General features: G+C 49.8%; 1 protein-coding gene across 2 annotated transcripts in view; it reads left to right on the top strand.

The window, feature by feature from the left end:
* The window catches only part of ARAP1 (ArfGAP with RhoGAP domain, ankyrin repeat and PH domain 1), a 228,506-nt gene that overhangs the window by 76,607 nt on the left and 125,390 nt on the right, over positions 1-26,509 (top strand). For both annotated transcript variants that reach the window (XM_084630993.1, XM_084630992.1), the window contains exon 2: positions 23,934-24,740. In XM_084630993.1, the coding sequence (XP_084487119.1) occupies positions 24,004-24,740 (737 nt within the window). In that variant the 5' untranslated portion in view covers positions 23,934-24,003. The remainder of the gene's footprint in view (positions 1-23,933; positions 24,741-26,509) is intronic.

The raw sequence follows: 26,509 nt of genomic DNA on the forward strand, positions 1-26,509 counted from the left end.
CCCCTTTGAGTACTGGGAACTAGCAACTAAAACACACCCACTGACTGTTAGTAAGGGGGCAACAGTCCCCTTACACTTGATTGCACCAAGTGCCGTTTGCTTGTACCGCGAATGGATTCCTTACAAACAGGAAGGTGTCTTTAACACTTTCAATTTCTTGGAGCCTCTGCTGGAAGTTTTCAAGAAGAGATGATTCCATCTGATTCACATCTGCAGTGTCCAGACAGCTTAGCAGTATTGGGAAATGCAGCATCTCCCCAGTTCCCCAATCACTTTTGAAGAGTCTCAGTTTGTTTTCAAATGAAGTGATACTGCTGTGGAGATCCACTACATTGCGATTTTTGCCCCTGTAGCTTTAAGTTGAAATTGTTTAAGTGGCCTGTTAAATCAACAAGGAAGGCCAGAATGCTCATGCTTGTGGGATCCCTCAAAAATGCATGGAGCTCCTCTGCCTTTTCCCCTGGAATATTATGTGGATATTCTTCCACATGAACTCTAATTTCCCACAGCCGCCTTAGTACGTGCCCTGCGCTCAGCCAGCGGCTGCCGGCAGGGCTGAAGGGATGCAGGGAGGAAGAGGAGAAGAGGGAGAGGCACAAGAGGCCTCGCCTTGTCCCAAGCGTAGAGGGAAGGGAAGAGGAGGGCTGCCACAAGCCACTGAACTCTTTCCTCTCTCCTGTCAAAAGGCTCCTGCTGAGGGCAGGGAGAGAGACAGGGCCGTCCCTCAGGGGGCGAGGGGCCCGGGACAAATCAGCTTCCCCGCTGGTCTCCTAATCGTACATCGGTCAGGACGCGGGACAAAAGGGCTAAATATCGGGACAGTCCCGATTTTATCGAAGCGTGGGGCCCCCCTAAAGTGCGGGGCCAGGGGCGGTCGCCCCGATTCGCGCTACCCAAGGGATGGCTCTGGGCAGAGAGCGCCCCCTGCTTCCTGCAGCCGCCGATTGTCAGCAAGGGAAAAAACAGCCAATCAGACGGGGTTTCTCCAAGACAGACAGGAAATATGCAGCCTCAGCCGTTGGGGTGGGATTGTGGACATTTTAATTGCAGGGTCTGTGACCTGGGGGTGCCATTTTAGATTTTGATTGGGGTGGTGGGTAGCATTCCAGGGGGTACTTGGCTGTCAGCCCCAGGCAGCCGGGCTCCTGCTGTCACGGATTACATGCAGGTGCACAGGATTGGAGCTCGATAAATGTTTGGGAACGCCCCTGAGTCTCCTGCTGCACAGCGTGGCTCAGGCCTGGTGTCCCAGCGGGCCTCAGGCAGGGCTGAAGCCCCGAGTCCCAGAGCTGCCTCCAGCAAGGGGCCAAAGCCCCGAGTCCCGGTGGGGCTGAAGCCCCAAGTCCCTGCATGCCTCGGGCACGGCTGCATCCCCGAGTCCCAGCGGGGCTGAGGCTTGGAGTCCCAGAGCACCTCCAGTGGGGCTTCAGCCCTGCGGGAAGTGCGCCCGGACTCTGGGCTTCAGCCCCACGAGGAATTGGAGCTTCAGCCCCGTAGGAAGCACCTCAGGACTGAAGTACCCACCTGCAGGGCTGAAGCCCGGAGCCTCCATGAGCCCTGTGGTCTGCTGAAAAGGCTCTTGTGGTCTGGATTTGGACCACGGGCTGCCTATTGATAAACCCGGAGTAAGGGTCTGAAGCATGCAGACTCAGACCCTTTGAAATAAAATCCTGGAGCATCTGTGGCCATGAAAGATCTACTTTCACAAGCAGATGGGGTGCTAGCCAGCACACAGGGGGTTAAGTTCCAGTTCTGTACATCTAACTGCGTTATTGCAATTATTATTATCTATTTGTATTACTGTAACGCCTAGGAGCCCCTGCCCTGTCCAAGACCCCATGGCACCAGGTGCTGCACAAACCCAGAATAAAAAGACAGTCCTAAAGAGCTTACAATTAAGGTGTAAGACTGGGGACCACAGATGGATACAGAGAGATGGAGAACACAAGGGAACAATAGCCAATATTGGTCACCACGGTTGGCTGTGGTCTCTTGACCAGCATCAAGTTTTCTGTCGACGTCCCGGCAAAGGAGAGTTGTAAGGAGAGATCTGAAGGAACGTAATGAGTCAGTTGTGTGGCTCTTTATGGGGAGTCCCTGCCAAGCATGAGGGGCAGCAAGAGTGAGAGCGGCAAGGTGTGTATTTGAAAACGTAACCCGTGGGCAGTGGAGGCTGACATCAGGAGCGGACCTTTCCATGCTGAATGAGAGAAGCAGGGTGGGAATAGGCTGTAAAAGGGCCTTGACAGCGAAGACCAGCGACTTACGTTTGATACGCTAGAGACACGGAAGCCTGTGGAGGGATGCAAAGTGATAGGCTAGGAATAGGAACTTTGCAGCAGCCTTCTGACTGGATAGAAGCAGGGCAAGAGTGCATTTGTCAAGGCCAGAGAGAAGGACGCTGAAGTGATTAAGACGCAGGATGATGAGAGCCAGGATGAGGGCTTTAGCTGCATGGATGGAAAGGAAAGGCCGTATCTTAGAAAGAAGATTTAGACTTAGGCAGGAAGTGAGGACCTAGGTGCAAGTCGCAGATGACGCCCAGGTTACAGATTTGAGTGAGAAGGATGGGATGGTGTAGTCCGCAGTTCTAGAGAAAGAAAGTAGCAGGGAGGGATTGGGGAGGAGGGGAAAGAGTCAGAGCTCTGTTTTGGACAGGTTGAGTGTGATCTGGTGGCTAGCCATCCATGAGGAGACATTAGAGAAATGGGTCAAGATTGTCGTTTGGACAGAAGCAGATGGCTCTGGAGTTGAGAGGTAGATCTGAGTCGTCGGCACGGAGACGGTGATTGAATTTGGTTTTGTGGATAAGTGACCCCTGCAGGTTCAGTGGCTGGATTAATCCTGCTCACCACTTGAATTGAACAGTTGTGTAGAGGTATTGTTAAGCAGCTGCCGTATTCTGCCCCAGAGGTGGCTGTATTTCAGTGGTGGGCGATGTGATCCTGCTTGTTGTTTACATGGCAGTTTGTTTGTAAAGCCGGGGGGATCATTTGGAACGGAATGGGAGCTGTTGGTGATGTATTTGCATGTCGTGTCTATCTCAAGCTGTAGGGACTGTGTTTAGGTAAAGTAAGTCATGTGTTTAATATTTTAAAAAACCCATCCACAAACCAATAGGTGACTAATAAACTGTGAGCCTCCGCCGGGTCCCGCTGCTCATATGTAGCATGCCTTCTCCCCTCCCTTCATTGGCGAGCTCTCCGGGACAGGGTCTGTGTCTCCTTCAGGGATATGCCTAGGACATGCTGAGTGCTAATTCAATCTGAAAATGATAGTCACAGTTACTGCAGGTGGACATGGCTGTGTCACAGATCCTTGCAAGTCCCCCTCGTGGCTATTCACTAGGCCTGCTGTCAGGGGAATCCAAGCCTGTTTCCCTGGATCCGCCAGATATTGTGAGCCCCTGGCCTGAACAGAGTCTAGCCACTGCCTCAACTGTGGAGGCCCCAGGCGCACTCATGTGGTGCAGACCTTCCATCTGGCACCCTCTTTTCAGAGCTAGAGTCCCCAGTCTAGCTGTCTAGTCCCTGGGCGCAGTGGTGACCTCTCAGGCTCCCCCTGTATGTGAACACACCCCTCTCCCAGAACTCCATCCCAAAAGTGTGAATCTTCTGGTTGCAGCTTAACTCTCGCTGTTAGGTGGTGGATGGTCTCGAGAAAAATGACCCTGCCCCGAGAAAAACAGCTTCTTCCCTTTTAAAGACCTTTCAGCCCCGTGTCAGGTGACACCCGTGCCATCTTCCCCACATGCGCACAAACTTCTGCCAGGTGACTTTGTTGCCAGGACACTATTCGGGGCTTATTCCTTCACCCACTTACTTCCCTGGTCCTTCTCGCATGAACAGAGAGCAACAATACCCGAAGTCCAAAGATGCAAACAATTCAATGTTTATTGGGCTGAACTTCCAGCAAGCTTGATTCCAATTTCCTTCCTTTGTGTCCCCCTTCCAAGCTCTGACACCACAGAGCCTTACACCTGTGTCCCTGTTCCCATTCCTGCCCTTAGCCAAACATGATTCCAATTTCCCCACCCCCATTCCCTGTTCCCATTTCCTCCACCCACCCACCCACTTCCTGATTGACTGCAGACTATATAGTAAAACTTGAGTTCTGCTTAGCTATACCTTAACCAATAATTTTCCTGAAATTTAACTAACCAATCCTAACATATTGTAACATGATTATGTAACCAATTATATCCCACCACCTTAGTTAGTTTATACCCAGCAAAATTAATTATACCGCAGACAGGAACAATCACAGAACCAGACAGAGATTGTACAGACAAACAATAGCAAAGTGGGAACTATAATGACAAAACAAAACAGAAGTGAGGATTTCACATCCCAGCTATTGATAAGTGAGTTCTTGCCAGACAGGATGCTATCAAACTAAGTTTCCTTTTACATCTTCTAGGCACTTCCCTTTCTCTGGAGGCGATACACATTATCAGGACAGGATTGTATTCCTAACAGCCCAATAGCACCTTCTTTCGATGTGACTAGTTTGGGATGTGAGGAGGTGACCGGTCGCTTCCCAGCTTATGGCTGCCTCTGTTGCTTAGCCAGAGATCTCAGCCTTAGAACAGGGCCTCAGACTGTCACAGTAAGAGAAGGCCCTTACACCAGCAGACCGTGATTTTGATTCTTTCTTTTATACCTCTAACTGGCCAAGTGATAAGAATACACCTAAATTCTTAGAGTATCAGCCTTTACAGACAGGTCTGAATATCTATATCCTAACAGGTGCCCTCTCCCCTGAGCAACCAGTTCCCCTGGGCAGAAACTGGTCTATTGGCTTGAGCGATGACATTTCAATGGAAGAGCGTGTAACTTCAAGGGCCAGTCTTTGGAATCTCAACCCCGCATGGAGGCAAACAAGCCGCAGAGAGCGAGCGCGAAAGGCTGCGCGTTCAGATTGGGGCTTGCAGCCTGGCCTGTCTGCCCCGAGTGTACGAATTCTGTGTAAGGTTATGAATTGTACAGACACATTCCCAAATCTCTGCAGGCGGGCAGGAGTGTCGATCCACGTAATGGCTTTGCTCTCTGAAATTTGCTTCCCCACCTGCCCCTGAGGCAGTAGGTGGTGATTTTAATATATTTTGCTTGTCAGACATTGGACAAAGTGGTGCTGTCCGTGGACCCTGGCTGCGGGGATGGGTCCATTCGCTGTAACAGATCCAGGTAAGGGAAATAAGGACCTTCTGGGTTACGTACTTGCTTAGCTGATGGCTCAGCCTTGCTATCTGCTCTTTTATCCCGAGGGCCAGAAGGCCCCAACCCTGGAATTACCCCTCTAAGGCAGTGGTTCTCAACCAGGGGTACTCGTACCCCGGGTGTACGCAGGGGTCTTCCAGGGGGCACATCAACTCATCTTGAGATTCGCCTAGTTTTACAACAGGCTAAACTAGCACTAGCAAACGTAAAATTTCCTACAGACAATGACTTGTTTATGCTGCTCTGTGGACTGTACACTGAGATGGAAGTACAATATTTACATTCCAGTTGATTTATTTAATAATTATATGAACGTAAGCAATTGTTCAGGAATAGTGGGATGTGGCACTTTTGTATTTCTATGTCTGATTTTGTAAGCAAGTCGTTTTTAAGTGAAGTGAAACTTGGGGCAGGGAGGGGGGTAGGCGAGACAAATCAGACTCCTGAAAGGGGTACAGTTGTCTGGAAAGGCTGAGAGCCGCTGCTATAAGGGACTGGAAACTGTGAGGCTCCCCCGTGCATTGTTCCATCCAGGGTTCACGGGATTAGAGATTCTGCCTCCAAAATCAGTGGATCACCTTTGACCCATAGAGGCAGGGCTCTGTTGGTGCCTCCCCCTCCCTTGCCCTGTGTGCTGGGGCTTTGTGGGTGGGTATCTGCAAATTTCAGCCTATGCAGAGGAGAGACAGATGTATGCACACACTGATGCAGAGCGTCTGAGAACTTTCACTTCGCTGTGAACCGCAGTGGGGATCTGAGCCAAGCTTCAAGCCGGTACGGGAGAGGAACAGGGCAGGAAACCCGCAGAGGAGTGTGGGAGGGGGGTTGCCCTCTCCTGGGTAGGGAGCTCAGCCGCTGCCCAAGTTGGTGGAGGAACACACTTGCAAAGGAGAGGGGACACGGGGTCTGAACTTGTCTGGGGCAGATGGAGGTGAATGCCTGCGCTGGGAGGTTTGTATTCACCCGTACTCAGCACTGCTCCTGTTGGAAGCTCCAGCTGCTGTCTGTTCCTTAGCTTTTCACTCTCAGAAACGCAGCCCTTTCCCCCAGAAACGGCCTGCTGCAGTCTCCCAGCATGCACCACCAGTGCCAGCTAGCTCCTCTCCGCTGGTTTCTGACCCCTGTTGTAAACCAGCCCCTGCTGATCCACCAGGGGCTTGGGAAAAGAGCCAGCAGAGATACCCACTTGCCAGAGCTCAAAGGCAGCAGTGTGAGGCAGGAGAGGAATGTAGGGGGTGAAGGTTATGTGCCTGGGGGCACTCTTAGCTGCAAGGTCTGCAGCAGCAGAATAATAATACCTGGCGCTTTTCATCCATCGAGCTCACTTTACCCAGCAGGACGGTATCGTTACCCCATGGTACAGATGGGGAAACTGAGGCACAGAGCAGGGCTGTGACTTGCCCAAGGTTGCCCAGCTGGTCAGTGGCCAAGGGGGGCATAGAGCTCAGGTCACTGGAGTGCCAGGGTCAGGTGTCCTTTGGAGGAGGAGAGGATCAGTAGCTGGGAGCAGATTGAACTTTGGGCGAGGGAGGAGGAGACTTGTCCTCAGGGACACGAAGTGTCATGTACAGGACCTGTCCGTAACTGACAGCCCTGGTGTGGCAAGTCCGCTCATCACATGCGGGGTTCCCACCACTGGAGAAAGAGAGGAAGAACATGTATTGCTGTCAAGCTCGCCTACGCTGAGGAGATGATGCCCATCCCCCAGCCGTGTGATGAACTGTAAGCCCTTTTTTCTCTAAGCCAGGGGAGGCCTCATTCCTAGAGCTCCTGGGATCTGTTGGCGAAAGAAGCCAGGAAAAGCTGCCCTCGGCTTGCAGCAATCCTCCCGGTGGCAGAGTAGCCGGCCCACAAAGGTGTTCTCCGGCTGACACAGCTCGACTCACGAGGCTTCTGCTTTGCATAGGGAGGCTAAAGCACAAAAAGGGGAAAAGAGAAACATTTTGCTCCCTGAGATCACAGCAGGCTTTGTCACACCACCGTGACCGCCGCTGAGATCGGATGTCATTGCATCTTGTCCCTGTGGCGCAAGATGCTGCCACCCTCCAGTTGAGGAAGTCTCCCACCATCGAGAGTCCTTATGGGAAAATCAGCCTGTGGTGGGCACCATGGCTGCAGGAGGGGCAGGGCCGTCTGTGACTCACTGCAGAGAAAAGGACACAAAACATGACAGTGGCGCTAGGATGAGCCCTTTGGTCTGGTGCTGAGAGTGTCTGATGTCTCAAGGGCAGGGGAAGCAGCAGTACCTAGTGAGAAAGTGTATCATGGCTTGAATGACTCGGAGGGAATTTTTAAACATGATTCAGATCTGTGGTTCTTTCTCAAAAGCTGGTTCCTATAAGCAGCATGAAGAGTTGAAAACTGCCATTGAACTGTAAAGATTTACCAACAGGGTAAATCTTTGGTGTCCAAGAGAAAAAAAGTAATTCCTCGGAGCCTTGGCATTGTTACACCGGATTACATTAATGACCTGCCTGGTCCAGTATCTGAGAGTGGCCAGTTCCCTCCCAACACCTGTTGGTGAGCAGTTGCCTTACACCTCAGAGCATGAGGTTTTATAACCCTTATAAAATGTTATCCAAGCAGGCAAAACTCTGGTGGTTGTTCATGTTAATGTCTAATCCTTGTTTTGAATCCTGCTAACTTCTTGGCTTCAGAATATCTTGTTGCAATGAGTTCCACAGGCTAATTATACATTGTGTTTAAAAGAGTATTTCCTTTGATCCGTTTTAACTTTACCTTTTAATTTCGCTGGATGTAGCTTTGCTCTTGTGTTGTGAAGAAAGGTGAGCAGGCGCACTTAACAGGCAGCCTGCAGCCCTTGTCATTTCTGTGTACGTCTTTCATGTCCCCTTTTAGCCATCTCCTCTCTAAACACGTACTCTGAGCAGAGGGGGATAACTGTAGTTATTTCAGACACCACCATATGGTAACAGTTGGCATATGTTAAATCACTGTATATATATTGTCATCCAAACATGGGCTCATGCTGGACTGGAAGCCTCGGTACTATCAGTGTGTGGAAACTTTGAATTGTCTCTGTTTGTGGAGTTAGTATATACTATCCTATCTGGTTAAAGGGACACGTGGGCTGTTTTCCCTAGAGGAGGCACTATCTAAACACTACCCCTGTCAACTCTGACTGTCCTGGGGCTAGAATATTGTATTGAAACTGTCTGGTACTCTGTCATTGGTGTAGTGAGTTATTTTGGTCAGTAATAAATCTGTACATTTATACAGACCCTGTATCGGAGGATCTCGGAGCATTTTATAAACACTAATATTCACAGCACTCCTGTGAGGCAAGTCTGTTTGACTATGCCTGCTTTACAGATGGGGAAACTGAGGCACAGAGTGGCCTGTTCACCATCAGAGCCAGGAGTAGAATTCAGGAGTCCTGATTCCCTGTTCTGCGGGCTGAGCACTACATCACTCTTCCTTTATCTTGCAAATACCACATCCCCTTTTCCTTGGTACATTTGCCACTGCTGGGCCTTTGTCTGCTTGACACCCGCTATCCTTTCCAGACAAAGGAGAGCACGTCAGCCATAGGGAGAGACAAAACTACCGATAACTGAGACCAGAGGCTTGGAGCCAGAGGAGGAATAGTCTGACTGGAATGAGAGACCTTTAGAAGGACACAGCAGAGCTGTCTGAGACAGCTTCCTGAGGAAGATTTGGTGCAGTGCTCAACTCAGAGGAAGGGTCTGGAAGGAGCCAAGGAGGAGGCAGGTGGAGTGAGACATGATGGGGGCTGCTCTCCCGCTGCCCATGGCCTCTGCGAGGTTCTGAGCAGCACCCCCAGAGAGTGGGCGTGGTCAGTTATTACTGTTCAAGGTATTTCTGGCGCTAAAAGTAAATTTTATATTGGAAAAAAATAAGGAGTCAGGCCCTGAAAATCATGAAATTTGACTTAAAAAACCCTGGGATTTGTAGAGAAAGAAAGAATGAAATGTGGGCTCTTTTCTCAGACTTCGCGGGTCGCATGTTCAGGCTTCACTCTGCGACCATGAGGCCTGGAAACTTCCTTTTAAGAAAAAGGAAAAGAAACCTGAGTTTTCCCTGGAATGATGTGACTCCTGGAGCTGGGGCTGTCAGAAAAACGCTCGACTTCGTGAGCCTGGAGGTAGAACTGCAGGAGCTGGCATCGTTGTGTGGAGGTGCGAATGCAGGGAGAAGTGCTTACACCCAGTGCCCTGCTACCTGCATTAACAGATACACCCCCTGGACACAGCAAATAAGCTCTGGAATACGTCAGGGCCTTGGGCCAGATTCTTAGCTGGTGTAAATTAGCATAGGTCCACTAGTTTCACTGGAGCGGGGATGATCTACAGTAGCTGAAGATCTGGCCCTTTCTGGATAAAGCTCATGAGGGGAGTGTGTCAGTGGTATGTCCCCTACATCAGTGCCTTGGTGTAAAAACAGAATGATGCCAGGCAGGACAAGATGTTCCCGTATCGTTTCTGTTCTCGCCTGGAGCCCCTCAGGCGTAGGTGTGAGAGAGGCGTGCGCGTGCTCCAGGCCATATGTACTTTTTAGCCATCAAGTGCGTCTGTTAGCGATGATGATTTCTGTTGTACCATGTAGACTGAGGTCGCCAAACACGACTCCCACCTCTGTGGGAGGATAACAACTTTCCATTGCTGCCGGTGACCTAGATGCAATAGGTTCTGTAGCTCATTCCCAACAGCCAATGTGCCACAGATCTTTTACAGTGAAGGTGATTAACCACTGGAATAAAATACTCAGGGGCAGGGTGGATTCCCCATCTCTGGAGATCTTCTGATTAAGACTGGTTGCCTTTGTGGAAGACAGGCTTTAATTAAACACAGGTTTGCTTTGGTCAAACACAAGTTATTGGACTCAATACAGAGGTAACAAGGTGCAATTCTCCAGCCTGTGTCAGACTGGAGCAGGGTTTCGCAGCCTATGGTTTGGGACCCAAAACTGGGTCACCAAAATGTTTTAAAGGGTGAAGTGGCGGCTCCTGCCCATGGGACTGGCTGGGCTCACCTCCCTGCTCCAGGCACTGTGACCTCTGGGGTCCCAGCACCACTCACTTTTGGCCCAGCTGTCATGATGACGGGAGTCCAGATAGACCAAATGTGAGTGGGTGGCCCAGGAGCCAGGTCATATCTCCACTCACAAAGATTTGGTCCAGTCGGGGGGCAGGGCCAAACCTGAGCCGTGCTGCAACCTCAGAGGTTGTAATGCTTGGAGCGGAGAGCCAAGCCCAGCCAGCCCCTCAGCACAGGAGCTGCGGGAGCCGCCACCGTGGGGTGAGTGCTGGGCAGGACCCAACCCCTGCAAGGCGCAGGATCCGACCGAAACCGCCCCAGGGCTGCGCCGTATCCAGGGCTGGCAAGCGGGGCAGCGGCCCAGGGTGAAAAGCCGCGGGCCACCCAGCCTGTCTGGGTTCAGGGGAGAAGCAACCAACAAATCTGGGGAGGGGGTCATGACACCGCATGTCCCCCTCCACGCGTCGCCTCTGGTAGGGGGCGTAAATATGCTTGTGTGCCCTAGGCGCTAAAGTGCCTAGTTCCGGCTCCACCCCCAGACTGTTTACTGGGTCGCGACAGACCGCAAACGTTTACAAAGGGGTCCTGAGCCCACAAAGGTTGAGAACCGCTGGTCTAGATGATCTAATGGGCCCTTTGGTCCTGAAACACTCTGAATCTGTCAATCTCCCCAGTAGTCTTTGAAAAGTAGCTGATAGTCAAGCTCTGAGGGTGGTAGGGCCTTGGACTGGGACTTGTAAAATCAGTATGAGTGAAACTGTGGCCCCTTGAAGTGAATAGGGAGTTTTGCTGTTGACTTCAATGGAGTTAAGATTTCATCTCCTCCATAAACAGCCCCTGGAGTTTATCCCTTGATAAACTTGCTAAGCCAATCCCTCCTTGCTCCCTCTGGTGGTAGAACACCCTCCTGCTGCTTGCTAAGTCCAGCAGCAACCTTCGGGGCAAACTGGGTGCAAGATCCCGGCGGCTCGCTTCGGGCTGCAAGATAGTGAAAGCACCAGCCATTGGGTAACTTCATTGTCTCCTTTTTCTGGGCTGCAGGAATCTCTGTGACTCTTGAATGGGTTGTTTTCTGGCCTCTCTAGAAGCTGGATAGTGATAGGTATCGATCTGGTGCATAGCAGGAGAATAATCCATCAACTGCTAATCAGTATAAATAATATCACAGGACTCAATGGATCTTTTAGGCCTCCTCCTCTTTTCAAAGTTACACACAGGAGGTAGCTTTGAGCCCTCATTGGGATTAAACTGGATCCTTTGCTGAATGAACATCAGCCAAATCCAACAGCAGATTCATCTTGTTTCCTCCTTTGGCTTGTCAAGTTGGAAAAAAAATGGTGTGATCTATTTGAAAAGTCTTTGCAAATCAAAATCTGTTGGCTGGTTTAGTGCATGTGTTTACATATAGCTCTAATAGCTGGCCACACGGAGGATAAGAACCGGCTACTTCTCACAGCTGATGGAGTCACTCTGTTAGCTCAATTATTAGGGGCTTTGGTGTCCAAACTCCTAGGTTCAAACCCCGCTGATGGATGTATTTGTCTGTATACATGTGATTTGTTGCACAAGCAGACGATAGCCTTAGGACAGGGGCTCTGAGTTTGAGATGCCAGTGGAGCTGTCCCTTGGTGCTATGTTTATACGCTTGCCTTGCAAGTTGGTTATTGAGCCGAGCTTGGGACTTATTTTTTCCACTGGAAAAGTAATCCGCACCCTGCATTCATTGTGCTTGGTCTTCTCACAGCAATGCTCACCCCTGCATGGCAATCCATTCCTTTCCCACAAGCAGATTAAGATGATTCCCTTTCCCTGACCCTAAAAAGAAAAGGAGGACTTGTGGCACCTTAGAGACTAACCAATTTATTTGAGCATGAGCTTTCGTGAGCTACAGCTCACTTCATCGGATGCATTCAGTGGAAAATACAGTGAGGAGATTTATATACACACAGAACATGAAAAAATGTGTGTTATCATACACACTGTAAGGAGAGGTTTCAGAGTAACAGCCGTGTTAGTCTGTATTCGCAAAAAGAAAAGGAGTACTTGTGGCACCTTAGAGACTAACCAATTTATTTGAGCATGAGCTTTCGTGAGCTACAGCTCACTTCATCGGATGCATGCCGTGGAAACTGCAGCAGACTTTATATATACACAGAGAATATGAAACAATACCTCCTCCCACCCCACTGTCCTGCTGGTAATAGCTTATCTAAAGTGATCATCAGGTTGGGCCATTTCCAGCACAAATCCAGGTTTTCTCACCCTCCGCCCCCCCCCCCCCACAAATTCACTCTCCTGCTGGTGATAGCCCATCCAAAGTGACAACTCTTTACACAATGTGCATGATAATCAAGTTGGGCTATTTCCTGCACAAATCCAGGTTTTCTCACATCCCCCCCACCCCCATACACACACAAACTCACTCTCCTGCTGGTAATAGCTCATCCAAACTGACCACTCTCCAAGTTTAAATCCAAGTTAAACCAGAACATCTGGGGGGGGTGGGTGGGAAAAAACAAGAGGAAATAGGCTACCTTGCATAATGACTTAGCCACTTCCAGTCTCTATTTAAGCCTAAATTAATAGTATCCAATTTGCAAATGAATTCCAATTCAGCAGTTTCTCGCTGGAGTCTGGATTTGAAGTTTTTTTGTTTTAAGATAGCGACCTTCATGTCTGTGATTGCGTGACCAGAGAGATTGAAGTGTTCTCCGACTGGTTTATGAATGTTATAATTCTTGACAACTGATTTGTGTCCATTTATTCTTTTACGTAGAGACTATAAATGGACACAAATCTTAAATAGAGACTGGGAGTGGCTAAGTCATTATGCAAGGTAGCCTATTTCCTCTTGTTTTTTCCTGCCCCCCCCCCCCAGATGTTCTGGTTTAACTTGGATTTAAACTTGGAGAGTGGTCAGTTTGGATGAGCTATTACCAGCAGGAGAGTGAGTTTGTGTGTGTATGGGGGTGGGGGGATGTGAGAAAACCTGGATTTGTGCAGGAAATAGCCCAACTTGATTATCATGCACATTGTGTAAAGAGTTGTCACTTTGGATGGGCTATCACCAGCAGGAGAGTGAATTTGTGTGGGGGGGTGGAGGGTGAGAAAACCTGGATTTGTGCTGGAAATGGCCCAACCTGATGATCACTTTAGATAAGCTATTACCAGCAGGACAGTGGGGTAGGAGGAGGTATTGTTTCATATTCTCTGTGTATATATAAAGTCTGCTGCAGTTTCCACGGTATGCATCCGATGAAGTGAGCTGTAGCTCACGAAAGCTCATGCTCAAATAAATTGGTTAGTCTCTAAGGTGCCACAAGTCCTCCTTTTCTTTTTACTGTAAGGAGAGTGATCACTTAAGATGAGCTATTACCAGCAGGAGAGTGGGGGGGGGGGGGGAAAGAAAACCTTTTGTAGTGATAATCAAGATGGGCCTGTCATAAATATAAAGGGAAGGGTAAACCCCTTTGAAATCCCTCCTGGCCAGGGGAAAGCTCCTCTCACCTGTAAAGGGTTAAGAAGCTAAAGGTAACCTCGCTGGCACCTGACCAAAATGACCAATGAGGAGACAAGATACTTTCAAAAGCTGGGAGGAGGGAGAGAAACAAAGGGTCTGTGTCTGTCTGTATGCTGCGCTTGCCAGGGACAGAACAGGAATGGAGTCTTAGAACTTTTAGTAAGTAATCTAGCTAGGTATGTGTTAGATTATGATTTCTTTAAATGGCTGAGAAAAGAATTGTGCTGAATAGAATAACTATTTCTGTCTGTGTATCTTTTTTGTAACTTAAGGTTTTGCCTAGAGGGGTTCTCTATGTTTTTGAATCTAATTACCCTGTAAGATATATACCATCCTGATTTTACAGGGGGATTTCTTTATTTCTATTTACTTCTATTTTTTATTAAAAGTCTTCTTGTAAAACACTGAATGCTTTTTCATTGTTCTCAGATCCAAGGGTTTGGGTTTGTGGTCACCTATGCAAATTGGTGAGGGTTTTTATCCAACATTTCCCAGGAAAGGGGGGGTGCAAGTGTTGGGAGGATTGTTCATTGTTCTTAAGATCCAAGGGTCTGGGTCTGTAGTCACCTAGGCAAATTGGTGAGGCTTTTTACCAAACCTTGTCCAGGAAGTGGGGTGCAAGGTTTTGGGAAGTATTTTGGGGGGAAGGACGCGTCCAAACAGCTCTTCCCCAGTAACCAGTATTAGTTTGGTGGTGGTAGCGGCCATTCCAAGGATAACGGGGGTAATATTTTGTACCTTGGGGAAGTTTTGACCTAAGCTGGTAAAGATAAGCTTAGGAGGTTTTTCATGCAGGTCCCCACATCTGTACCCTAGAGTTCAGAGTGGGGGAGGAACCTTGACAGGGCCATTTCCAGCAGTTAACAAGAACGTGTGAGGAAGGGGGGCGGGGGGATAAACATGGGGAAATAGTTTTACTTTGTGTAATGACTCCTCCCTAACCCTGCTGCTGTGATCTCCAGATGGCCTACATGCCGGTGGGTCAAATCTGCTGCATACCTCCCCTTCTGCTAGATGTATACCAGGTGTGTGATGATTGTCCATAGCGAACTGCACTGATTTGCCACTTCTGTCTTCCAGACCTTTCTAGTCTAGCTGCATTAATTACAAGGCGAAATGGTTCCTGGTTGTTTAGTGCCATTGTGTGACGAAGGGTGGATTCCCCTGAGGCCAGCAGTTCTGGCAAAGCTTTCCTGGCCTAATAAGAAAGCCTGATGTACCCTTAAAAGTTTGGTTGACATAGTTACGGTACACAGGACTGTGAAAAATTCACACCTCTCAGCAACGTGGCTATGGCGACCTCACTCTGGTGTAGACGTGGGTAGCTCAACGGAAGAGTTCGTCCATCTACCTAGTTACCGCCGCTCGGAGAGCTGGAGTGCTGGCACGGATAGAAAAACCCCTTCCGTAGCTGGAAGAAGCCACGTGTCTCTGCTGCGGTGCGACCGTGGCACAGTGGCAGTGCCGGAAATGTAGACGTGGCCTACCAACAGTTGAGTCAATGGTTTAAGAGAGTTGAGTTCCTCGAATAAACAGGGAGTTTGGATGTGCCCCCCATCCAGCTTCTGTATTGCATCTCACACGCAAATGCAATTAAGTTAGAATCCAAGTCGTTCAACTGCGTTTCCTAACCGTGGAACTGCCAGGAGTCCCATGGACTGTCCAGCTAAACCACGTCTGTGAGGCTCTGCAGTAACACTTCAAAATCAAAGTCTCTCTGTTTTTGGCCAAAATAGTTTGGTTTTAGGAATTCTTTTGGGTGGAAAAACTGGGCTTTTCCATGGGAAGCTGTCACTTTTCACAAAAGAAATAAAAAAATCATTGAGTCGAGAACCCAATTTTCCATCAAAACCCTGATGTTCCTGGAAAATTTTCAATCCACCCTAAATGGAATCCTATGATGATGAACAAGCCAAACAACAATGGTTTGTATTTTGAATTCTCCACCCTGACCTAGCAATGACGCTGCGCTGGGGCTTTTCCTTGCTGTGTAGCCTGCAGGGACATTTCAAATTGGTATCTGTTGAGACTCAGGGTGAACTGCAAACAAAATGGGGCAGACAAACCCCAAAACTGGTGGATATTCCAATACTCAGATTTATCAAACCAGCCCAAAACAGCCTCTGATTTACCTTATCTCACTGGTTACTCAGAAGCCCAAACTGTGCAGTTCCCTTCAAGGCAGTTCCCCAGCCTCAGGCCTCCCTCCAGACACACATGTCAGATATGATGACGATTACTGAAAATCTTATCTCATCCTAGAAACGAAAAGGTTCTTCCAGCCCCAAAGGATCAGCCACACACCCAGGTCCAATTATAACTTAGATCTTACCCCAAATACACGCTTACAGCCAATTCTTATTAACTAAGATAAAATTTATTTTAAAAGAAAAGAGAGTTGGTTAAAAGATCAGTATACATACCGACTTGAATTCAATTCCTGAGGTTCAGATACATAGCAGAGATGAGTTTGTAGCTACCAAAAGTCCTTTTAGAAATAGGCCATAGGTTATAGTCCAATGTCCATATTCAGGGTGACTCCAGCCAGTGACTGGGGATCTCAATGCTCATGGGTTAGGGTTTCCCCTTCTTGAAACCCAGAGCAAATTTGAGATGAAGAAGGATCGTGTACCAGGGTTTTTATACATTTCCAGCAGCCTTTTGGCCTGAGAAAACAATCGGCTTAACTCCCAACATAATGGCAATTAGCACAGGGTAATTTTATCCATTAAATAGTTCAGATGCAGGTTACCACAACCTTCAGAGAGACATCTAGACAATAATACTGTTTCACTCAAGTGCCTTCCTAAATATTAATACTCCTTTTTTGATCTTTGAATTAAAGCAATAGCAATAGACAAGACTCGTTTGCTTACATCACAAGACCTGAGCAAATATCTACCCTTCCATCGCTAACAATGCCAGCTTGCATTTCAAAGCTCTGTTCATTTACATATCTTCCTAACCAGTCTTTAAAATTTGGCCATGGGTTTGGTCAGTCTGTGACTTAATTAAGAAAGGAGTACTTGTGGCACCTTAGAGACTAACCAATTTATTTGAGCATAAGCTTTCGTGAGCTACAGCTCACTTCATCGGATGCATCCGATGAAGTGAGCTGTAGCTCACGAAAGCTTATGCTCAAATAAATTGGTTAGTCTCTAAGGTGCCACAAGTCCTCCTTTTCTTTTTGCGAATACAGACTAACACGGCTGTTACTCTGAAACCTGAGTTAATTAACTCCTTCTGGCCCTGTCACCTCTCAAGGAGAGGTTATATTACACTCATAATGTCACCGGCACCCAAACAAAACAAGGAGAGACATCTTACAAATCTGTCAGAATGCTGCAACGAAGGCTCCAGGGAGAGTGTAAAGTACCTGGGGAGTCAAAGACTGTCCTGCTTGGAAAAGTCCCCCCTTTGAGATTGATTTCTTTAATTTAATTAGGTGATTTGAACCCTGCTCCATATTGTCTTAAGTATTAGGGTGGGAGGAATAGCTCAGTGGTTTGAGCATTGGCCTGCTAAAATCCGGGTTGTGAGTTCAATCCTTGAGGGCCCCATTTAGGGATCTGGGGCAAAAATTGGGGATTGGTCCTGCTTTGAGCAGGGGGTTGCACTAGATGACCTCCTGAGGTCCCTTCCAACCCTGATGTTCTATGATCTCCACCACAGTGTTTGTCTCAGACATCCCAAAACTTCCAGATCTTACTGTTTTCCTGTGCGCGTGAAAGGACTCCTGGCTCTGCATGACTGATTAACACCAGGCTGTATTTTGCATAGGTCTCTGACTGCGGCGTAGCCAGTGGCAACATTAGCCAGTTCACAGTGATCCTGTACCTTTGGTATAAGGACATTTCCCTTTGGTGTCCCTCCTGTTTGTCCAAGTCTTTCCCAGTTCTCTGGCTGCTCCAGGGCTGCTCCCAGACTTCTCTAACCCAGGTGAGAAGGGACTTTGGAGCCCTCCCTGCAGCGGGCTCTGTGAAGATAGAAATACAGACATACTCATACTCTGTTCCCGCTGAAGAGCATGAATTCTGCTCTTTTTGGTTTAATTAGATGCAGCCCTGCTGTGTACTCTGCCCTCTTCCACCTCACAAGGAGTGTTAGGGTCTCTAGCTGGGAGTGTTACGCCCTTTGGGAGGCTGAGTGGGGGAGTGATGTTGAAATCATCTTGTGCTTTCCTTCATTCGGCTGGTTCTTCTTTGATACAATCTGTAGTCTCCAGGGCGCTGGTGGAAACATGGAGTCACTCCACTCCACTCCACGGTGTAACTGAGGGTGGTCTCTGGTCCCGATTGCTTGCCTTCGCTATGGAGCATGTGTAGCTGTGCAAGCTAAGGTGGTCAGTGTGATCGAGTCTCATGCTTTGGAGAATGAGATCTTGGCCTATGCGGGAGTCGGGTGAGAACATGTCCTCTCCTGAGGCAGGAGGGTGAGGCCATTTCAGTTTTCTTGCCTTTCTCAGAACCCATCGCAGCAGGGTGGATTACAGTTTGGATGGAGCAAGAATCTAAGCCAGGATGGCAAATCCCATGTAACAGCGTGCTCACGTCCCGCCAGCTGGCTTGTTGGCTGAGAGAACGTGGTGCCTGGATTCTCTTCTTGCTCAGTGTTAAGCTGATTGACCTCCACTGATTGAGTGATGTTGGTAAGAGGGGAAGATCAGCCTCCACCACTCTAACCTCTTCCCTTTTCGTCAGCTCCAGGAGCGAGCTGTCTAAGGGAACTATTTCTCTCTGCACAGGTGCTGAGGGTCAGGGTGGATAATCTATTAACCACCAGCCTCAGACAGCTCAACCTGAGAGTGTCATTCCAGTCCTTGAGAAACTCCCCTATTAGTTCCCCTATCTAAGGGAGGATAAGAAAGTTACCTGCACTTCCTTCCTTCTTCCCTTCCACATGCTCTTTCTTGCAGCGTGTCGGAGGTGTGGTTCGGATGCTTGAGCTTTGGTTTGAAATATTTTAACTCCCTGCAACTGCAGGTTAAAATCTTAGCATGGTCAGCTCAGACCATCTTCCTTCTGAGACGGTTAATCTGTGTGTTAGAGCAGGAGGCAGCCTGAAGAACCTCAGGCCTGTCTGCTCTGTGGGGGCGTTAACCATGCCTTGTTACTCTTAAGAGCAGAGGTTTTGTCCCGGTATCCTTGGTTGGAATTTCCCTCTCCCTGTTTAGCAGTGTTGTGAGGCACCATTTGGCAGGCACCCCAGAGGTGGCTGCATTTCAGAGGTGCTGAGAACCCGTTAGAACAGACCACCTCCCAGCAGATTAAAGAATGGATTGTGGGTTACCTGATTCAGTTTAAACCGTTCCAACTTTGATTGCTTTTCACGAGGCATCAGCAGTGGCTAAAATACAAAGCAGGAGTCTTCTTGCGTTATACGGCAGCAACATGCTGGGCTCGCTAATGAATTCCATTCACCTCAGTCACCTCGTTAGCTAGCTGCTGTGCTCCGGACACTAATGAGTCTCCCACCACTCTGACATCATTAGCTGATGGCCCTTCTTCTTTGTATATGATCAGAAAACATAACTTCGCTTCTCCCTCTACACCTTATTTCCGGGCAATCTCATCCACAAGCACAAATTCAAAACCCGTTCCTCTGCTGTCCACTCACAGATCTACCTCTGTGCTCCACGCCTGACTCCTTCTGTCCAAACTAAAATCCTGGTCTGTCTCTCTGATGTCTCCTTGCTGTGTAGCCATCAGCTCAAGCAAAACATGGCTCAGACAGAGCTCTGGAACCTCCCTCCCCGCCCCAACCCCCACAAAAAAACCTTCCTGCTACCTACTTTCTCGAGTGCTATGGACACCACCACCTGGGCCTTGCACCTTTCTCTAGGTCCTCACCTCCTGGCGATGTCTAAATCTTGCAGCTAGAACGCTTATCTAGCCTCTCATCATTACTGCCACTTCCTTCTCCCTGGCCTTGACAAATACAACCGTGCCCTGCTTGGATCCATTCTTCCTAGGGTTGTCTTCCTAGGCTGCCGCTTTGACCGTATCACCCCTCTCTTTGCACCTCTCCCCTGGCTCCCCCCCGTCTCTATCGCAGCAAGGCTCTTCCTAGTGACTCCCCACCCTACCTAGCAGGTCCCCTTTGCTGTAGCTGTTGGGTGGTGCTTCCCCTCAGCCCATGAGGCAGCCTCCTCTGCCCATTGTTAAAATTTCAAGTAAGCCCCTTTCTGCTTTCTCCCCTGCTGCCCCTCACACAGAGACAACTGGTAACTCTGGATGGTGGGGAGCACAATTTAAAGGTTTGGGGGTGGGGGGGGAGGAGGATGTGACCGCCCCATGCGTTGCCTCTGGCCCCTTTTCCACACCCGCTGCAAGCTGTCACCACCTTCCCCGCACTCCCCTCACAGCTCCTTCCCCACTTTCTTCTTCCATCGCCTCCCCGCTGCAGGCATGGGTTCCAGACACCGACAGCCAAGCAGGTGACTGCGGCTGCGGGCGAGGACGGGGTGGGACTCAGGGGGCATGGGACATGGGGGCATGGCAAGGGATGGGACTCTGGCGGAGCCGTGCTGCCAGCCAGTCTCTCTTCTCTGCTTTGGGCACCCCCTAGCGGGGCTCAGCGAGAGCTGTAGGTGCTGGTGCCTTTCCCAGGCACATCCCCCTTCACCGTGCTCAGCTCGACTCCCACCCTGGCAGAGATCTGGAGAGGCGTGTCACTCCATGTGACCCCCCCCACACGTGTCGCCTCTGCCCTCATGCTTGGGAGGAGCGCCCTGTCTCCATTAGCAAAGCTCCCTCGCTGTCCTCCTTCAAATCCCTCCACAAAATTCTCCTTCGCCGTGATGCCTACGGAAAACGGGACAGTGGTCCGCAGGGATCCTAGAAATCCGTTTGCCACGGAAAAACCCGGAATTTGCGTTTTTACAGAGAATCTTTAGTTTTTTGCCGTTTGTGAAAAAATAAAAACATAGATTAACCATTCACTACATTTTACTGAAAGTACCGGTGTCACTTATTCAATGCTTGCAACCTCCGCCTTGGGTAGTTGATTTTTGAACACGCTTTAAATTGACATCGCTAAACATACTCCAACAAACTGCTTCCGGCATCGAGCAGTTACTCAGCGGGTTTGTGGTTTAATGCATCTCAGATTTCACTTTGGCCTCCAGACAGGAGTAAGCAAAGTTATGAAAAGGTGGTGGAAACTTTAAAAGTCCCCCCTAAAGACTGTGTCCCTGAGTTTTGCAAGGACAGATTTCACGTTGATGGTAATGGGCTGCTCCGTACTGTATGCAGCAAGGCAGCAGATTATGTTCAAAGGCAGGGAATTGTAGAACCCATGGAAAGTGCTAAACATAAACTAAATGATGAGAAACGAAGATGCGGCTGAAACAGAAGGACTGTTGACAACAGTAGAGGAACAATACACTGAGACAGGATCATTCTAGTTATTTTATTTTATTTTAATGATGGATGGCAGTGGTAGGCTTCCAACTTGTCTAAATGTTGTAAATATATCTACAAAACATTGTGTTCAACTGATACCTGTATAGATTGTGGCTAGGGAAACTAAGGCTCAGCGTTTCATTTTAATCATGGAAAAACACAGAATTTTATGGGTCTTTTTTTTTTTTTTTTTAATTAATCAGGGAAAACAAGGAGATCCCTGGTGGTCAGGCATGTGGTGTGCTGCGACTCCCTGCCCATCCTGTAGACTAACAGTGTCTCATTGTTTCCCCTCTCTGACTGGCTGTGTCCATCTGTTGTCTCTTAGATTATAAGCTCTTGTGGGCAGAGACCATCTCTTAGTTCTAGTACAGCCCCTAGCACCGTGGTTCATGACTGGGGCACCAAGGTGCTACGAGAATACAAATAAAAAATAATAATATTGATAATTAATAAGAGATTTGGGGAGATTTCTCTGAACTGTGTGTGTGTGTCAAGGAACCATGCTAGCAGGGTAGCACCTTGAAGGATGGAAGATCTTTCTCTGGACGGGCTATCCCACAGCAAACAACATGATGAGGGTGTGACACTCGGTACCTTGGGGGAACACCCTGCACCCCCATGTTCATCCTTATGATTGTGTGGTATCCAGTGCAAAGTTTGTCATGTCGGGTGTCTTCGGAAGGCTCATGATACACTGAGCATTGTTGTCATAGTAATGTTATAGGTTGTAACTTCATGTATGTAGTTATGAGGCTGAAATTGTGTCCTCATGGCTTAAAACAAGCCCAGGCAAAACTCTCCAGGAGCAGAGGGGCAGTTCACACCTCATCAGGGCACATATGGAACAAACCCAGCCCAGCCTCACAGGAACAAAGGACAGTGGTCCAGGCAGCAGCAAAGGATCTGTTGGACTCTTGAGTGAGTCACTCCCCTTCGCTTGGTCAGTTTGGGACTACAATGAGGTAATGCTCACCTGACTCTGAAGGGGTGGGGGGAAAAGCCAGGAGGGAAGGAAGAACATGATAAAAGGGAGAGATGTTTGCCATGCTCTTCCACCTCCATCTACACGCACCACCACCAAGCCACTGAAGCGCTGATCAAAGGGGAGAGCCTGGCTGAAGAGCAACCAGCCAGCCTGTGGTGAGAAGCATCTCAGTTTGCAAGGGCATTGAAAGTGTTAAGATCAGCTTAGATCAGCTTAGAATGCGTTTTGCTTTTATTTCATTTGACCAAATCTGACTTGTTGTGTTTAGATTTTAAGTGATTATAAGTCAATCTGTTTGATTATTCTACCTGAAGCAGTGCGTTTGGTTTGAAAAGCATGTCAGAGACTCCCCTTGGGATAACAAGCCTGGGACATATCAATTTCTTTGTTAAATTGACAAACTCATATAAGCTTGCCGCATCCAGCGGGCATAACTGGACACTGCAAGATGGAGGTTCCTAAGGTTGTGTCTGGGACTGGAGATATTGGCTAGTGTCATTCGCTTGCACAATCCAAGCAGCTTCTGGCCAAAAGTGCTCACTCGTGTGCTGGGAGCAGTTTACATGCCAGAGGCTGGGCATGACCAGCCCAGGAGTGGGGGTTCTCACAGCAGAGCAGGGCAAGGCTGGCTCCCAGAGTTGAGGATTGGAGTGACCTAGCAGATCACACCGGTCCACATAACACCAGGGGAACGTGTCAGAGCGTTTTCACTACAGTGTTGCTTCTGACGCTGTAACAGCTCTGTGGTCAGCTGAGGTTTTGGCATTGCGAGCAAGGAGCCAGAGTTAAAGGAGCGTTTCTCAGTCGGAGAAGCGTTGGGCCTCGTGAGGACACTGGCTTGACTTTCTGGGCGTCAGAGGCGCTCGCAACATTGCACCAGTTCCTGCTCTGTTGGTTTCCATCCAGCCACCCCTCTGCTGCTGCTGAATGGGATGTCCCCTTGTCCCCATGTACGCAGGGCGGTTGATGTCTGTTGTGTTTGTGCCGGTCCCCAGTGTGCCATATTTACCCCCTCCTGCCTCTTTCGCGTGTGCTCCTGATAGGAATATTAGGAGTTAGAGATGGAAGAGCCAGACTGGGGCAGGTGGCCCAGCCAGCGTAGGAGTGTTCCTTGCAGTCTCTCCCCAACTGCATCACCAGTCCAGCTTTTAATATCCGTATATCTCCCGCCACTTCCCTTTGGAGAGGCTATTTCAGTCGAACACACTTGGCTCTCAGGGGTGATTTTTGCTGATACTTAGTCCAAGGTGGGAGCTTCCTCGTTTCCCGATCTGCTCTGTGGGTTTGTAGGTGACGTTCATGTTGGCTTGGGTTTTCTGGGGAAATTAATCGGCGTTGGATGTGGTTGACTTTGGGGCAAACCGCTAGATTTGTTTGGCTGTCTGAAGTGAGGCTCCTAAAGCTGCAAGTAGGGACCCAAACGAGTGGCTTGATTTTCTCAGAGGTGCTGACAGTCCACTGCTCCTATTGACTTCTGTGGCATTCACGGGGGCTAAAGTGCTTGGATGCTGTGCTGATGAGGGCAATATAAGAACCTGGATAGAATAGAACAGCCTGGTCTGAAAATCAGCCCACTTCGATCTAGACAGTATCATGAAAATATTGGTCTTAGCGTCTCCGGGGCTCAGTTTTCCCCTCTGTAAAATGGGGTAACAATCTCATGGGATTTCAGTGGGATGCTTTGTGGAACAGCCAAAGGAAGAGAGGCAAGACTGGGCCTCTGTCCCCTCCCTATTTGATGCTCTGATGCCTGCACATTCTAACGAGCTCTTTGTTTCCTTCTAGGTGCGGACGCCATTTTGAAGCTCACCACGTGGTGGAGAAATGAACTGAGGTGGAGCTCCCCCGTCCCACGATGGAGGAAGGGGCGTCCTTGCTTGTGGCTGAATGGCTCAGAGCCCTTCACCTGGACCAGTACTTGGAGAGCTTTGAGAAGAATGACCTCTGCAAGGTGTCGGACTGCAGGAACCTGACGGATGAGGCGCTGACTCAGATCGGGATCTTGCTGCCAGGCCATCGCAAGCGCATCCTCTTTGGCCTCCAGAAGGCCTTCATGGAGGCTCCACCAGGCACGGAGGGGCCTGTGGTGGCAGCAAGGAGGCCAGTCCCCAAGAAACGCAACATTTTCCGGGTCAGCACAGATGCCGTGACCGCCCGGGCAGAGCCGGAGCTCAAAGGTGACTCGACCACGCCAGCCAGCAGAAAGTCTCCTCTTCTCATGGAGATGGGGAACACTGCCTGCCTCAGCCAGGTGCCCCCACCCATCCCCCCAAGACTGGGGTGTCGCCCTCCCATCAAGTTCTCCTCAGCATCGCCTCCTGTCTCTGCTGAACTGTCCCCTGCTGTCCCCTGTCGCTCCGAACTGCCCTCCTTCGCTGACTTTGCCCCTCCGCTGCCTGCTCCGCTGCCAGCCAGAGACAAGCTCTCTCTGGGGCTAGCGGTCCCTGAAGGGAAGGGGAAACCACCGCTGCCCCCTTTGCCAGTGAAACGCCACCAGCTGGAGACTAAGCCCCACTCCCTCAAGGTGCCCCCCCTGCCAAGCCGACCGCCCTTGCTGCCACCAAGGGCTTTGTCCCAGAGGACGGCCACCAGGTAAGGCTAATGGGGGAACTGGAAGTCCAGTGACTGTGGAATCGGATGCAGGCCAGGGGTGGGATAGGTGCCTTCACTGAGGGCCACTTCACCTGGCTCTCCTCAGGTCTCCCGAGCTAAGCCAGGTTAGGCTGGGTCCGTGCTTGGGTGAGGGACCTCCGAGGAAGCCCAGGGGTGCTGGAACTGATGCTGACCCCGTGCGGAGCTCAGTGCGCTTCTCACCAGTCTGTTGGATGAGCTGTGAATCCCAGGCCTGGGTCACCGGGGGCAGCCGTGGGCGTGAAGTCCAGGAAGGGTCTGAGGAAGATCCTGAGCTATGTAGATGTGTCTGCACTTCCCAGACCCGTTTTCATATAGACGGTGCTTAGAGCCATCGACCCAAATCTTTGTGTGTCCCCTGGAAAATGACCATAGTGCTCATACTGGATGTCGCTCAGCTCAGCGACCTTTTCCACCTTGTGGCTCTGGCCGAGGGACTCCCGTCTGGAAGGGTGGGCAGGACACTGGGCGCCCCGAAACAGACAGTGGAGGGGAGAGGGAGCTCAATCGCTGGGTGTAGACAGAAAGGGGGGTTTCCTGGGACAGGGCTGGGATGGGGGCTTTCTTTCCATAACTGCAGCCCGAAGCCTTTGCCTAGCGGTGGTCACCGATGTCCCCACGGGGAGCCCATGGAAGCCCCCAGATCGGCGTGAGTTACTGCTGGGCGTGCAGTCCTGCTGGCATTTGCCCCATCACACAGCACTGGTCAGCTGTGGTGCTCTGAGCTGGTGCTGGGGACTGTCACTCTGTAGCAGGCTACCGACTACAGAGAAGAGACTTGGATCCCCTGAGGGGAAGGGGCGTGTATGTTGAGTATCAGAGAAATCACTGATCTCCCTCAGGAGTGGCCCTGTCCATTTTGCTGAACACTGGCAGCTGAGCAAAAATAAACCAACCACATCCGGCCAATCAGCAAAGCAAAATAATAATAATAAAAAAAAACAGCCGGCCAATCAGAGTGGCCAGTTACTTTTGCTCCAATCAGAATGGAGAAAAAAAAATTAAAAAGCCAAGTGGCACAGCAGTGTGGCAGCACCCTTGGAAGTTGGGCCCAGGATGACTGCCCTGCTCGCTCGCCTGCCCGTCCGCAGCTGGCCCTGGTTTCTCGTATGGATGGGTGGCACTGTGTGGTGTTGATTTCGATTCCCACTAACAGGGTGCGTTTTCTTCTCTCTATAAGCGTTATAAACTTTTACAGGTCTAGTGGTTAGAGCAGGAGACTAGGACTTCTCTGGGTTTGGTGCCCAGGTCTGCACCTGGCTCAGCTGTGGGTACTTGGGCAAGGGCCACGTTTTGCAGAAGCGGTCACAGATTTTTGTGTGCCCAGCTTCGGGGACCTCCCCCATGCCTGCTGTTCAGAGGTCCAAGTGCCCAGCCCCGCTGCCAATCAGGCCCCAGGGGGTCCCAACTTGGGCACCCCAAATTAGAGGCCACTCTTGAAAGTTTGGGCAATAATTTTTGTGTCCAAATTCCTCACCTCCACACTGGGGATAATAATCCTTCCCCACCACCCGGAGGGAATGCCAAGGACGTGGCTTAGTATTATTTATTTGTATCATCCTCATACTTGCAGCCCCAGTCACGGGCCAGGACCCAGTTGTGCTTGGCGCTGCACAAACACAGAACGAACAGATGGTAGCTGCCCCAGAGAGCTTCCAAGCAAAGTACAAGACCAGAGACAACAGACGGGTGCACAAGGAGACAGTGCTGGTCAGCATGACAGGCTGTGG

The sequence above is a fragment of the Lepidochelys olivacea genome, assembly GCF_965140295.1.
Source record: "Lepidochelys olivacea isolate rLepOli2 genome assembly, chromosome: 1".
Taxonomy (NCBI): Eukaryota; Metazoa; Chordata; order Testudines; family Cheloniidae; genus Lepidochelys; species Lepidochelys olivacea.